Here is a 15,721-nt window from a genome sequence, read left to right as displayed (position 1 = left end):
GGATCTGTCCAGATTAGTCTTATACGTGTTTCCGATATCCGGAAGTCATCCGGATATATCTATGAGACCCGTCTGGACCTTCAGACGCGTTATTGTTAGTACTTTGAAATAAGAGACAGTACTTGGGAAAGGGGCACAACATACGAGCTGAGGCCGAAGTCCTTCGGATCCAATCCTACGAGAGTACGACCTTAACATAGACCATCACAGTGGGCTCATAAGTGCAAACTGACAATAAAAAGATCACACAGTTAAATCCAATAGGGATGTTAGAAATTGATGTCTGTGCTCAAGCAAATGTCAGAGCATGTTTTCATAGAAAAGAAATGTTGCAATTGGTGGGTTTGAGCAGGATAAACAAAAAATAATGATCATCATACTATTAAACAAACTGACAAAATGCAGATCAATATGCTTTGAGGATTCACTACTGAATGTATTTATTAGAAGTGCATCTAACTAGTTTCAGCCAAGTAGTTAATACTGCAGAATTCAAATCTGTCTGCATGGGTTCAAAACCTGCTGAAGATGAATTTGCCAAGTAATCACCAGAGTCAAAATTGGTTTCTCTTGGACTGTGCAGGTTTGAAACCTGCCATTGATACAATTTATGTTCTATAAAAGCACACCTTGAAATATGCTCATGGTTAGTTTGTTTGTAAGCTCATTATAGCTTTGTTTAGCTAAGTGGCTGTTATCATAGAATCAAAATCTGTTTCTACTAGGGTGCAATGAGTTTGAAACTTGTAGGATGTCACTTTTTTTCTATAAGAATGTGTTTTGAATATCTGCTTCTAGATAGCATCTCAGACATTGATCTTCATTAGTCTTGGTCAAGTTGTCACCAGATTCAAAATCTATATCTCATCACCAACTTTCTGCTCTCTGGAGGCTTTGACTCAGTCATGTCATGATAGACCATGGCCTTATGAAGGAGGTAATCATTACTTATTGCAACAAAAATATTACCTTAGAAGGAATAGTCAAACTCGTTTTTAAGAATGTCTTCAGACATTTTAGACTCTACAATAAGGTTATCTTAGATTGCAGTCAGTAGTTCATCTCAATATTCTCTCAAGAACTCACTTGGCTCCTTAGATATTAGATCACTGCATCTACCACATACTATCCTCAGACCAATGGTCAGACAGAATGCCTCAACCATGAATTAGAAACCCAATTTTGCATCTATTGCAGAATCAATTCTATGGAATGGTCTGAGCACCTCCCCCTTGCTGAATTTGTTCACAATCACTAAAAATACAATACCTGACTCCTCCTCCTTCCTCCTCATGATGGGATATGAACCACATGACATCCCTCATGTCCTCCATTCTTTGGATACTCCTACAGCAGACAAACAACTTAGGAATCTTCAAAGATATAAAAAGAAGCTATTTTCTGCCACAACATCACCATGCAATGAGCATATCAATCCAAATACTCAGAACATGCTGGAGTGTATTATGGTGATGGAGGCATGGAGGCAAACAACCATAAGTGTCATGAGTGTCTATTGGAATAAGGCAGGCAACATATAGTGGCCCCATATTCAGGACTCATGAACATGAGACCGGTACCTAAAGGCAATGAAACAAAAATGTATGATTTACACTCTACTATGAGTGGCCCATCATACAGTTTCGAGGTTTAGGAGGGCTAGGTATTTGGAAGTGGCATTTGTATTGGGTTGACATATTTCACAATGAAAAGATCCATCCAGCTGCAACATATCTTTCGGCCTGTTGTAGTGTCATACTTCTTTCCCACTTCTTGGAAGTAGATGCTGATGAAAGCATATATCAAAACACTTACCTCAGACCTACACACTGGATGAAATCTAAGTTACACACTTCTATCTAGCCATGTCATCAAAGCACTTAGTTCTTACCTCCACAGGTGAACCATTTATATAGAGAATGTTTGTCATGTATTCTGTCTGCTTTGTTTGTGCACCAGTACCAGCAGCAAACTCCACTCACAGATATTTACAGGCCATGGAAAATTCAGTTGTTTTAGATTACAGTGAATCCCAGTTAGGTCCAGATAATGACTGACCACAGCACAGTTTTGAGGATGGGAGGGGGGATTGTAAATTTGTAATACAGCCTGATGCAGTTACTTACCAAGTATTTGGATTGATATCCAGTTTATGTAAATTAACATCTGAGAGTAGATTAGCATAGACTTTCTGCTCTTAAGTCCTTATAGCATGTTCTCAGCATTTGGATTGATATCCAGTTTATGTGGATTAACATTTCAAAGTAGATTAGTGCAGATTTTCTGCTCTTCAGTCCTTACAGTGTGTTCTAAGTATTTGGATTGATATCCAGTTTATGTGAATTGAGTATGAACTTCCTGCTCTTCAGTCCTTATAGCATGTTCTGAGCATTTGAATTATCATCCAAACACTTGGACTAATATCCTAACAGGAACATTATTTTAAATTTCATTAAAATTTTTGTAAAGACTGCATTTCAAATATGAGCAACATTTAATGGATACACTGAATCAAAATTCTTGCATAAACTGCATTTTAAATACAAACACACTTTTGATATATGGTAAATTTAAAGTGTGTGCTCCACTACAAAGTTCATAGATTTTTGACTACAAGATTTAAAATATCAGCATCATAAAGAGTCTATTCAAATCTTGAACAAAGATAAACTTTGGTGAGGACTAAAATAATAATCCAAGTTTGATTACAATTTTAAATATTATCTAATACAAAATTCAAACTTCAACTAAGATATGTTGTCAACAAAAACATTGAGAAAAGGGTAAAAAAAACACTAACTTTTGTGCTGCAACAAATCATGATAAAACTTTGTTTACTACCAGTATACAAAGTCAAAAATTGTTTGAATTATTCAAGTATGGGCTGATGCAATATTGGAAACAAAACCTGATGTGATATTTAACTGAGATCAATATTTTTCATCATAAAGAAGTGGGAAAAAGCAAAAATATTGTCTAACATTTTTGGTAACACAAAATCATGAAATTCACTTTAACCTTTTTTAGGATTTTTTTAAGATTTTTCACTATGAGAGTCATTCATGCTTCCAGTGTCATAGTGTAGTTGGTAACTATGTTATTGCACACATTTGTACTGTCTCAAGTTCAATTCCTGCTGTTTGCTCTTTTAGAGTGTCAAAATTGCAACTTTGTTTTGATCTATTTACTAGATAATTCTCTTGCACTGGAGGTTCTGTGCAGATCTGTATAGAGCTACACAGATGGGGACCAAGCTGTGGCACTTTAACACTGTACAGCTCCTACAGAATTGTTGTGGTTTACTAATGCAAGTTTTCAAAGGAAGTAATGGCAAGTACAAAAAAGAAATGTGTGAATTTACTGATGCACTTGTTGATCTGATTTGCTATCATAATCTTGGCTGCAAGTGACAATCAATGCATGATCATGCCCTGGATCAAATGATGGTTGGACTGTCTGTGTCATAATAACCCACTGTGATGCTCGGACCCATGCTGGGCAGGAAACAGGGTATTTTCATATATGTGTCAAGGAGTATAGGACACTATCAGTTCCATTATCATTGTCCATCTTTGTCTTGCAAGTAACCTTTGTCTGAAACCAAACCTGCTTTCCCATGCTTTGCGCATCCGCTTATCTGCACTTTCCTGCACATCGGCCACATTGAATGCGCATTCCTGCGCTTTGGATACCTTGGAAATGCATTAGGAAGGTTCCTTGTCCATTCATAGTCTGTCCAAACCCCATTGGTATGTGAATTTCCTTACCTCGAGGCTTGTAAAATGTGTTGCAGCCTTATTACATGTCCTTACCTATTTACTATATGTCCTATCTCTTCCTACTCCAAGTGGGATTCTAGATGGTATAAGTTGCCTATACTTTGGACTACTCACTACACTTCTCTGGGACTGTATACTTCCCTCGTACTGTATGCCTCACCCTATAGGTTTGCCTTCAAAGTAGTCCCTAGTAGTGCGCACTTTTTAGCCCCTATTAGGTCCCTTATACCTCTCTATACCTAGGATCCCTTACCTCACAATATACCTTTGCCCTCACTCTCTAAACCTCGTTCCTTGACTTTCCTATACCTTGTCCACACTTTCCTGCACTTTCTGCACCTTCGGCCATGTGTTCCCATGCCTTGGATAACCTCAGATACACTCCTATACCTCACATGTACCTTGTCCACTATTTTCCCATGCTTAGCGCGCTCTTGGGTTCACATATATCCATCATCCTTCTAATAGCAAATCCCTTTAGGGTCAAATGTGTCTGTATAGACATAGCAGCTAGGCATTAGCTAGACCCAATTTTGTCCCTGCCACTCAGCAGGACTGTTGTCACCACACCGCGCACATCAGTAAATTCGCAGATTCCTTAGTTGCCTTTTTTGCTACTTATTTTCCCACATAAGAGCGAACAAGTTTAAGACAAGAACGAAATCATTGTAAAGAGTTGATTCCTGGTGGGCTATACAAAAGGTATCACCTTAAGACTCAAAAGTGCAAGTGAGACATTCGTCCTAAAGAGACTGTCTGTAGGATTATCTCTTGATATAAAAATGCAATGGATATCTTGCGAAGATCAAAGGAGAGAGAAGGAAAAGATACCTCAAGTATGCTCAGAGTTCAAAAGAATTGTCTGTCTGATGAGTTGTCCAAGGTGTCCGGTCAAGGTCCGACGTCAAGAAACGAAGGTCCAAGGTTGTGTGAAGCTTCCAGCGAGCTTCCGGTGAGACAACAATGTTTCTGGTGTAGAATACGGTGATTTATTGAAGTATAGAACTTTTGCAGAATAACTAGCAAAGTCCGTCGAAAGACTTAAGGAAATTAATAGGTAAAATGGCAGTGGTCAGGCCAAACAATCGTTCTGAATGAACAAAAGATTGATTGTGCAAAGTACTAATATCTGAAAGTGACTCTACTAACTATGACTCATAGCAAGGGAAGTGAAGTAAGTTGCGAGTATTAGTGGGCCAAATTATATCCTACTGCATGAAAGTCCAGAATCTGCATGGGCGAAAACTGTAGCGAGATAAGCCATCTGAAATGTAATAAGACTCAAGGTGAGCCACTATGAAGGTATATATGTAATAATGCACAGGGTGCATATCTATACATATTAGCAAGGGTTTTTGATATATGTGCCCCTAGACATAATCAATAACAGATAACCAAGTAAAAAACGCACCAGCGAAGTCAAACAGACAAGGACAGGACATGGTATGGAGGACTGGAAAAGCTAAAAAAGGCCTTGGAAACAGACAGACAACCATTGGACGACTTAGACAAGTGCATGGAACTTTCAAAGGATTGGAAAGATGTCAGGAAATTGTTAAGAACACGCTCAAGGGTCAAATCTGAAGGGCTTGGCTTCAGCTTGTGCACTGCGCCCCTTACCCAAGTATGTGCCCCTAACTTCTGAAGGCTGTCAAACAATGTCCAATGCGCAGGAATTCCATTGGACATTCAGGAACAAGCAATAAGACTAATCTGGACGATGTTCAAACTAGAAAGGAAACAGCAGAGGACTACCAGAGGTAGAGGCAGAGGTGACAAGTCTATAGGAGTCAATCCTAAGACTAGCGGAGCACAACAAGAGGAGAAACTCAAGTCGGATGGAGGAGGGAATGAGCAGAGTCTAAGATAATATTTGAACTAAGGAAGTACAAAGATTCTACAGGGTTTATATACTACTGAGGACTTAATGGAGAATCAGTCAGTGCAGTCCAAAGCTATGTGAGGTTGTGGATGGAGTGTATAGAAAAGTCTAACACTAGTCTATCGGAAAATAGTAAATGAAGACAGAAATGAAAACATAGTAAAATAAAGGTGGAAATGAAATGAGATACGGAAAATGAGTACAGTCTAACTTGAGAAGGAATGTACAAAGGGAAAAGGCACAGAAGATAGACACGGGTCGGATCCAGACAAAAGATAGAAGTTGGCCTGATCTGGATTTCCAAAAATGATTTGTATGATAGGTCCGGGTCCAGAATGCAGGATGACAGGAATGTAAGATGTGATTTTGACAGGATACATGCCCAGCACCGACCTGAGTGTTACATCATCTCCTTGTCACAAGCTGGGACAAGTTCAAAAGTAGATCCCCTCCTCTTTTTTTCCGTTCTTTTGCACTTTTAGCACTTTTTTAGCACTCTTTTTAGCACTTATTGAGAATTAACTATTTTTCAAATGATGATCACCTGCTTATTTTCAACTTTTTTTGCACTTATCTGAGAATAAACTACTTTTCAAATGATGATTACCTCCTTATTTTCAACTTATTCGCATTTAATCACACTTGTTGCATAGAATGTAGAAATAGAAAGTAACAAAGGAGACAAAAGTAGCATAACAAGTACTAGCCAGTGTGAGGTCATAGCTAAAGACACCGGAACAGAGCAGCAGATACAGTATAATGACATTAGTAGGGCAGCAATGAGACAACTTGAAGGGAAGCAACAAAATGAGGGAAGTGATGAAATGAAGGCAGTCCAGTGGTACTACTAGTAGTGCAAAAGTTCAGTCAGATGTGAGATAGTAAGCGATAAGAATGATGGAAAATATCATCTAACAGATGAGTGCTTGCTTATCCTCAGATTCCTTGTTCATAGCATTGTCCATCCATGTGCCGCACCTCTTCATGGTGAGGCTCTGTGCAAGCTCCAAGTTTCAGATGATGACTGAGTCTGGCAGGCAGTTGATGGACCTTATGTAAGACCTGATGTGCGCACCCCAATTGGAATCTGAAAATGCCAAGGGGATGCTGCTCTCCCTCCCTGTGGATGAATTAATATTGAGGGGAGTCTTGTTGCCTCGACCATTGCCACTAGTATCAATGTCACTTAAAAGTAGGTTTCCATTGGCAAAAAGCCTAATGACATGTTCTATCTGAAACAAGTGAACATCAGCCAGCTGTATGAGGAGAGAACAGAAGATACACACTGCTGCTGCGGCAAGACCAAGAGCACTCTTTGAGTGTCCCAGCACTGTGTTATTCATTCCCAACAGGCTGACAGCACCGAACATGGCACATTTGTGCTGCATGAGGACCTGAATAATGAGATCAGATTGGGATGGACTGGACATCTCTCTGTCTTCCCTAATGTCCCCAAACAAGAAACTGAGCTTTTCAAGCAATGCCAAAGCAAAATCCTTGTGGTCCTGATCAGTCTTGAGATCGCCCTGTGAAGTCATGAAGTTTGTGAGTATGACAAGGGCCACATTGCTAATAGTATTGCACCATTCTGACAAGTGCTAAAGAGTCTGATAAAAAACAAAATGATTAGAATTAAATAGTGTCTGAAATAAAAACATACCAGAGCAATGACCACCCCATCAGCTTCAACCATGTGTTAAGTCATGGTCTTGTAGACCACATTCCAAATTGACTGCAAGATGGGACATAGTATATTGTCAGAAAGAGTTCATACTTCATCTCAATCACCAATGTAGCAAATGATGGTGGGGATGAACTCCCTTGCTCACTTGTTTCCATCCTGATAACCCTAGGAAAGATGCTTCTTCCTGTATGCAGAATGTGTGATTGCTCTGGATAGAGCAGCAATGACATGGGAGGAATACATATACCAGAGGACTTGGACTTCACCCACTTTGCTGGGGGTGCATTGAGCATCACAGTGACATTAGTCTAACATATTCAAATCAGTAAAATATACTGTTAAGAAACAAAAGTGTACTGCAGACGTCAAATGGCATATGGGCACTGGCTCAGTAGGTTCGTTCTTAGTGCCCTCTACAATTTCAACTTCTGATGATGTCAATAAGTTGTCATTGTCCCTAAGAGGTGATAGTTTGCGCTTCTGACTTGCAACTGGCAAGTCAAAGTCTGGGAAGATGGAGCAGGATGTAGGTTTTTGAGCCAGGGAGGGAGGTTCAAGGTCAGCATCATTGTCCAAGACCTGTAGCTCAAAACTGTCATCCAAACTGTAGTCTTCCAGAAAAGTGGGCTGTATGGTAGGGTTGGAGTCATCAATATTCATGAGATGGCCGTGGATGTCGGCAAAAATGTCCTTGTCACCAAAGATATCCTCGTTGTCAGCATCCTCAATCATGTCAGGCTGCTTAGGTACCAAGGGTGCATTGCAATGGGTAATTGAAGGCTCCACCTTGTCAAAACCCTTGGAAACAATTGCAATACCCTGCAGCTTTGGCTAAAATACATCGAATGTAAATACAGATAAGATCAGACTCACCTTGAAAGCCTTTTTGCTTGTAAGACGAGAAAGGGGTATTGCGAGCAGATTGTCTTCCTCATCGGATACATACAGATTGGAGAATTCAGACCCTGCAAAGCCTTCAGAGTTGGAAGCACCAGTAAGCATAGATGGAGGTGTGACATTGCTGCTGACAGTGCTCCCCTTTGTGAGCTTAGAGAAAATGGTGGTAGACTGTGGATGAATGGAAGACCAAGTAGTAGTGTTCGCCTTGGAGTCTGGCTTTGAGATAGGCATGTCAAGAATCCCTAACACCCACCCCAGGATATGTCCAGCAAGTGCATATTTTTTGGAACTTGCAGGACCATAATCATATCCAGCAAGATTGAAGAAAAAAAGAGTGGTTTCAGTCAGCTGGAGGAGGCTCATAGTTTTGCATGAGATAAACAAGCTTACACATCAGATGTCTTTTGATCAACATCACCATCACATGCCTTAGTTGATCCATCGATAACAGCACCAGTGGCTTTGACTGCATCTCTCACCACCTGTTTGTTGGCCCTTTTCTTCTTAGTTGTGGTTGATACTGGCACCTCCAACTTGTCACTTGCAGGATGTTGGATGTTAGCACCAGCTGCTAACTTTTTACCTACACCCTGGCCTTCGGTATCAACCAGCTTATCAGCAACAATTTCTACCTCTACCTGTCCACCATCCATGATCGAGTTGGAGGTCTTCAAGGTATTCACAGCCTTCCCCACTGGGTGTGCATGAGGACACTTAGGCTTAGGTGTGTTAGCATGCTGTAGAGACTAATATCTCTGTAGGCTTGCAGGAATCTAAATTCCCAATGTCTCAATCACTTCCTAATATAGTGCGACTCATATCTCACCCAGTGCACTCAAGCACTTCATCAGCTGCTCGCACGCATGAGTGCTTCAGGCATGCATCCTTGGTCCTGTTGCATGTCCTCCATCCATCCATTCCATGTCTGTTTGGTTCGTTGGTGCGTATTCCCATCATATTCCCATTTATTCTGACATATCTCTGGCACTTATGACCATATTCCATATGTTTTTGTCATGGACCCTTATATTACATATTATCTTATATCTGCTTCGCTTCTCGGTTCGCTTTAGCGCTTGACAGTGCTTAATATTACTTAGTATATATACTCACACCTAAACTGTATAATGATTATCTTTTTGCCCACTGTAGCACTTGAGCTAGCACTGGGCTCATATTCAGCTATTTCACACATCATGTCAAAAGCCTGTCACACAAGAATCACTTCCCAATGTTATCCAACACTCACCCACTCAATCTGACATTAATCCACTAACCCGACGCAAACCTGATGCAAGCCAGATTTTCCCACGCATCGGCCACTTCGGATCTGATATTTTCCCGCACATTTTTTCTCCCTATGTCCTGTCCTATTGTATCTATCCCCACTAGGTGCACAGTTATCAGTTTTCACATCACTAACATTGTAGAAAGTGTTATTACATGTCCGCAGTACCACATGTCTTATTACATAGGACATCAGACCCGAAAATTAGTGTTACTACTTTCGCCTATAGCACTCTGAAATTCTACATAGACACTATATATTTTGCATACCTCCTTCTTACTTATCTTACCTTTCTACCTCCGAGTAGGAGGAGGTCATTAGATATCTGTAGTTCTTCACTGAATTCTGCAAATATCATCCATTCTTTATTAGAAACACTCCAAAAACACCGACAGTAACCTGCTGTTCGCTATCCCCGACATTCTTTTCCTAACCCGATGCTAACCCGATGATATCTGACAATACCCACTAACCTGAAACCCGAAAAACATCGGACCCCACTTTTTTGACATCGGACTCGTAATTATACCTTCGGACTTTGTTTCCCACACTTCAGACTATCTTCCTTTTCGCATAACTAATTATTCTACTACCGGCAGTTAACCCCTCAGGTCAAATGCACTTGTTCTGCAAGTATAGCAGACTAGGCTGTGCTAGACCACAACAAATATATTTTGCTAGACACTCACTTCATGTAGTGTCCAGCAAAAGTTGTTTACCTACACCGCACATTGTTGGACTCTAAGTCTAAGTTCTCCCTTGTATCTACCAATCAACCTTAAGAATCTAAGTACAATATGAGTGCCCGCTGCCATACATTACTAGAAACTCTGTCAGTTTGTTTTCCAACTCATTAAGAGTTGCTCCACTCCACCACCTGCATGCGCACATCACTTCCGCTTAGCACCCACTCCTATTATAAGTCGCTCATCGTCGCTTATCATCACTCGTCATTGCCCATTAGCGCTTCATGTTTCTTTTGCTTGCTCACGCTTCACTCATCATCGCATGCCTTACCAGGCTTGACCAAACACCCGGTCCAGTGTTTCCCTCCACATACTCAGTAGCAATCCCCTTGGGTCAACACACATCTCGCTTATTGAGGACTACTTGAGTACATCTCATACCACCCTATTACCTATACTACCAATTCCTCTTCTACAGCGTGCAGCATCTTGGTCAGCCTGCATCTGTGCTTGCAAAGTAGCAATACATTGATAGCTTTCCTGCAGAGCTTTTTTACTTGCCTCCTTTGCCTCTCTTTCATGCTTATTGTCAGCGGCCTTTTGAGCAGCGGTACGTCTCTTTCCATAACCCTCGGTCAAAATGTGTCCTGGATGCTGAGTTGCATTCTTAGGTCAAGTTCCTATGTGCTTTGTAATTGTATCAGGCTGAGACATTGTGTTAATAGAGGACTTTAGAGGATGAAGAGATCTGAAGGAGGTGGGTTCTAAAGTTCAAGGTGAGTTTCGCTTCATTCTTCAAAATTTGAAGTCGAAAGCTGACTCTGAATAATTCATTGACCCTACTTCATAGCTTGATGTACTAATCTAACTTGCAAGTGCCTGGAGCATGATATTCACCAGTGCTTTTTCGGCACAATAATGGTGTGTTCAACAACATGATCCACACCAATCAATTACATTGAAATACCTAGTGTGGTGAGTATCAATGTTTACCAGAACCTTTCCGGTGGTGTAATTACATTTACCAGAAGTATGTTCACCAGAACCTTTCCTCAGTGACATAACTGTCAGTTCCGCCAATATTTTTCTGGTGGACTGGTGACATAACTGTCCATTTCACCCAAACTTTTCCAGGGCAGCACCCATTCTTGTCTCAACGGCACCAAAAGCACATGTAATTATTTATCCAATATTGCCAGCCAGGGTCTAACAGAAATTTTACTAGATTTCAAAGTATTCCATGTGTTCTGTCAACCCAGCACAACCTACATGACACCCGGAAAATACCCTACTTGTTGTTGTAGTAGGATGTTTGGGCTTCAGGGACTTCTTAGGAGTCATTCTCAGTTAGGGATTCAGGGTTCAGGAGGTCTCAGACCCTGTAGAGAGGACACTTAGGTAGCATTTTCCCAGGCAGTAGCACAGATTCACACCATCATCTGCTTGCACCATGTGTCGAGGCGACGCCTCTCCACTGTGCCCTCCAGTTTCCATGCCTGTCTCTGGGCTGTCTATGCTGGTTTTGAAACTCTTCAGGCCACACTCAGCACATGCATGCATGCCATCCAGTTGTACCTGGTCAGGATCTTCCCCAACCATACCAGTTTGTTCATTCAGAATGATTGTTTGGCCTGACTGCTGTCATTTTGCTCATTGATTTCCTCAAGTCTTTCGATGGACTTCACTAGTTAATCTATGCAAGTTCTATACTTCGACAAAACCACCATATTCTTCACCGGAAACCTTGTTGTTTCACTGGAAGCTTCACGCAACCTTGGACCTTTGTTTCTTGACGTTGGACCTCAACCAGACACCTCAGACAACTCATCAGACACTTTGGTCAATTTTTCAGAACTCTGAATGTACTTGAGGTATCTTTTCCTTCTCTCTCCTTTGATCTTCACAAGATACCTCTTGCATTTTTATATCAAGAGATAATCCTACAGGCAGTCTCTTTGGGACGAACATCTCACTCACACTTTGGAGTCTTAAGGTAAACACCTTTTGTATAGCCCACCAAGAATCAACTCTTTACACCATGCACAGCTGATGGCATGTTTCTACCACCCGGAACTCCATCAACTCTTCCTCCACCGAAGTCTCCTCTTGATTGGAGTCCATATTGTAATGATATGGAATTTGCAACAGCAGAATTTGTTTTCAAACAATCTCATATGTCTAACGCAGCTACAAACCAATTATTCGACTTAATGGCTGCACAACTGTTAGAACACAACGGCTCCCCTCCATTTGTCAATCATAAGGATTTGCACAGGGTAATCGATGCCACACAACTTGGCAATGTCCCCTGGCAATGTCTCTTGGTTTGATACATGGGGGAACACCCTGAACATGATACCCCTCCATGGATGAACAAAGATTATGAGGTCTGGTACAGGGACCCACGTCTGATGGTGCATAACATGCTAGCAACCCCCACATATAAAGGTGAAATTGACTTTGTTCCATTTCAAGAGTATGATGCATCGGACAATACATGCTGATGGAAAGATTTTATGTCTGGAGACTGGGCATAGCAACAGGCTGTATGTCTTTCATATGTCCTTACAACTTCATCACTAACATGCTCTCAGGACGAGATATCAAAGGATCCAAGCACACATGGATCAATGTTTGTTCCAATCATCCTCAGTAGTGACAAAACTACTGTCTCCATGGGTACAGGCAACAATGAATATTACCCCCTGTATGCCTCAATTGGCAATGTGCACAACAATGTGTGGTGTGCTCACCACAATGCTCTCATTGTCATCAGTTTCCTCTCTGTACCCAAAAGTACATGTATTGACATTCAAGATTGTATCATTCATCTGAGTTGTGGTACAGCTGTTAGAGAACATGCTAAAACTGAGTTGTCCCACATATTTCATCACCAGCTGTTTCACCACTCACTCTCTGCAATTCTCACAAGCCTGAAGCCTGCAATGACTGAGTATGAGGTCCTATGTTGTGCAGACGGTCATTTTTGATGTGTTATACATGGATTAGGACCCTTCATAGCAGACTACGAGGAACAATTGGTGTTATCCTATACAATGAAAAATTGGTGCACAAAGTGAGTATTTTGACTCGAAATGAGCATCAATATCTACTGACAATGCTTATAGATGTCTTGCAATTTGAACAGACCTTGATAGCAGTGGCTTGTACCGCTCTCAGGAGCATACAGATCTGCTGATACATGAAAACATGGATTCGGATACAATGTGGCATGAATATGGTATTATGAGTGTTCTTGTCGTGAGTGCAGTTGCTCGCTCTTGTCTTATATACTAATTATTTTGGGCAGCCATTCACGGATGACTTCCCCCAGGCCAATATCCATCAATTGCTATCATTTGATCTCCTCCACCAGCTAATAAAAGGGGCTTTCAAGGACCATCTTGTGGATTGGGTAGTGGAGTACCTTAGACTTACACACGGGACCAAACAAGGAGATGAGATCATGAGTGACATAGATCATAGGTATGTGACCTCATGCATTAATCCAATGCCATTCTCTAACAATGACTTAGAATTGCTGCTGTAGCACCATTCACTGGCCTACGGCAATTTCCTGATGGCCATGGTTTCAAACAATGGACAGGTAACGATTCCAAAGCACTTATGAAGGTCTTTATTCCAGTTATCAAAGGCCACATACCCCAAGACATGGTCCATGCATTTCGTGCGCTCTTGGAATTTTGTTACATTGCGCTGCACAACATCATTACTGAGGCCTATTTGAATCAACTTCAAGATGTGCTTACTTGGTTCCATCATTATCGCCAGATATTCAAAACTACGGGCACGAAAGCTCACTTTCATATCCCCGCCAGCATTCAATGACCCATTATGCAGACATGATCCGACTCTTTGGTGCCCTGAATGGATTATGCTCATCCATCACAGAATCGAAGCATATTAAGGTGGTGAAGGATCCTTGGCGGTGGTCTAACAGGAACAATGCCCTTGGTCAAATGCTTTTGACCAACTAGCACCTTGACAAACTCGCAGCATCTCGCGTGGACTTCACTGTGCAAGGCATGCTCGTTGGTTCTGTATATTGAAGAGCTGTAGCCAGTCTTCATGAGTTTCTCTATATCTAACCTTATCTTCTCACATACTTAATGGACCTGAAGATGAACCAGATGTCCCTGTTATCGCACAACAATTAGAAGAAAATATTGACAATGGCGACGTTGTTGACGACCCAGATGTACTCGCTCTTGTACAACTTGCAAAGACTCATTGTATGTGGTCCTTATTAATTTCCTTCAAATAAAGACTGCTGTGCTATCCCATGTTATTTATCCATATGTTATGCAAGTATACTTCTGCATACCTTCACATCTTCTTGGACAAATTAGTGTGTTTGTCTTTGAAATTTTTCCTCTAGCATTCAAGGCTCAATACTCACCATTCTGCATACCTTCACATCTTCTTGGACAAATTAGTGTGTTTGTCTTTGAATTTTTTTTGTTACACAAGTATACTTCTGCATACCCTCACATCTTCTTGGACAAATTAGCGTGTTTGTTTTTAAAAATTTTCCTCCACCATTCAAGGCTCAATACTCACCACCATGTTTGACAGAACAGACACGAGGACAGACAGTAGCAGCATTGGCAGAGGAAGTTGATGTACCATCCCTGCAATGCCTCATCCACTACTTTTTGTTCTCACAACTCTTCCCTGGCGATCCTCACAACCCTGAAGATGTCCCTACTGCTAGCTGCCCTCGACATGATGGCAGTCTTTATGTCTTTAGTTCTGCTGCTGCAACATTCTATGCCCCCAGTGATCCCAGTGGCATGGGCAGCATGCAATGTAAACAGATCCATGTGTGTCCACTCTGGCGGAACATCTATCCCCACAATGATTGTGTATTTGTCAATACCAATCCAAACCTTGAAGGGATGAAGGGGCTTGAGGTTGCAAGAGTTAAATGTTTCTTTTCTTTCAGATTCAATTGGGTCATGTATCCGTGTGCCCTTGTTCATTGGTTTGACAAGGTTGATGACTGTCCCGACAAGGATACCGGCATGTGGATAGTCCATCCAAGTGTTCATGACAATGGCACCCCAAACCTCACTGTTATTCATATTGAGACAGTCTACCATGCAGCACATCTAATCCCTGTCTACAGTCCCAATTTCATTCCTAGTGACATGAAATACTTTCATTCTTATGATATTTTCCGCTCATTTTATGTTAACAAATACGCTGATCACCATGCCTTCGAGATTGTGTTGTAATTGCCCCACAACATCTCCTGCCTACATCTGTGCACTGTGTCATCGTCCATCAATGCCATTGATGATGAAGTCCCTACTCTGTTCCTCTTGTCGATGATGAGGTAGTTAAGGCCATCCCCAGCAAGTACATGGACTACACCTCTACCATTGCATGATGACGCAGTGGAATGAGAGCGTAATGGTGCAACGGATCCAGCACGCGACTTGTTTGTTAATTGTTAATTCTACCTCACTTAATTCACTT

General features: G+C 41.3%; 1 protein-coding gene across 1 annotated transcript; it reads left to right on the top strand.

The window, feature by feature from the left end:
* Nucleotides 1-11,914: 11,914 nt before the first annotated feature.
* On the top strand, nucleotides 11,915-15,477 carry F5891DRAFT_1132834 (uncharacterized protein; the record flags this gene model as incomplete). Its single annotated transcript, XM_041364747.1, has 13 exons — nucleotides 11,915-12,058; nucleotides 12,232-12,535; nucleotides 12,599-12,681; nucleotides 12,757-13,015; nucleotides 13,067-13,198; nucleotides 13,229-13,295; nucleotides 13,378-13,480; nucleotides 13,530-13,705; nucleotides 13,756-13,992; nucleotides 14,037-14,194; nucleotides 14,237-14,275; nucleotides 14,362-14,450; nucleotides 14,821-15,477. 13 exons carry the CDS (start codon nucleotides 11,915-11,917, stop codon nucleotides 15,475-15,477), a joined length of 2,448 nt encoding a protein of 815 aa, XP_041216425.1.
* Between the last annotated feature and the right edge of the window lie 244 nt (nucleotides 15,478-15,721).

Source organism: Suillus fuscotomentosus, assembly GCF_016647785.1.
Source record: "Suillus fuscotomentosus strain FC203 chromosome Unknown F5891scaffold_323, whole genome shotgun sequence".
Lineage (NCBI taxonomy): Eukaryota > Fungi > Basidiomycota > Agaricomycetes > Boletales > Suillaceae > Suillus > Suillus fuscotomentosus.
Note: the sequence above shows the minus strand (reverse complement) of the source record. Positions and strands in the feature narration are given on the sequence as shown.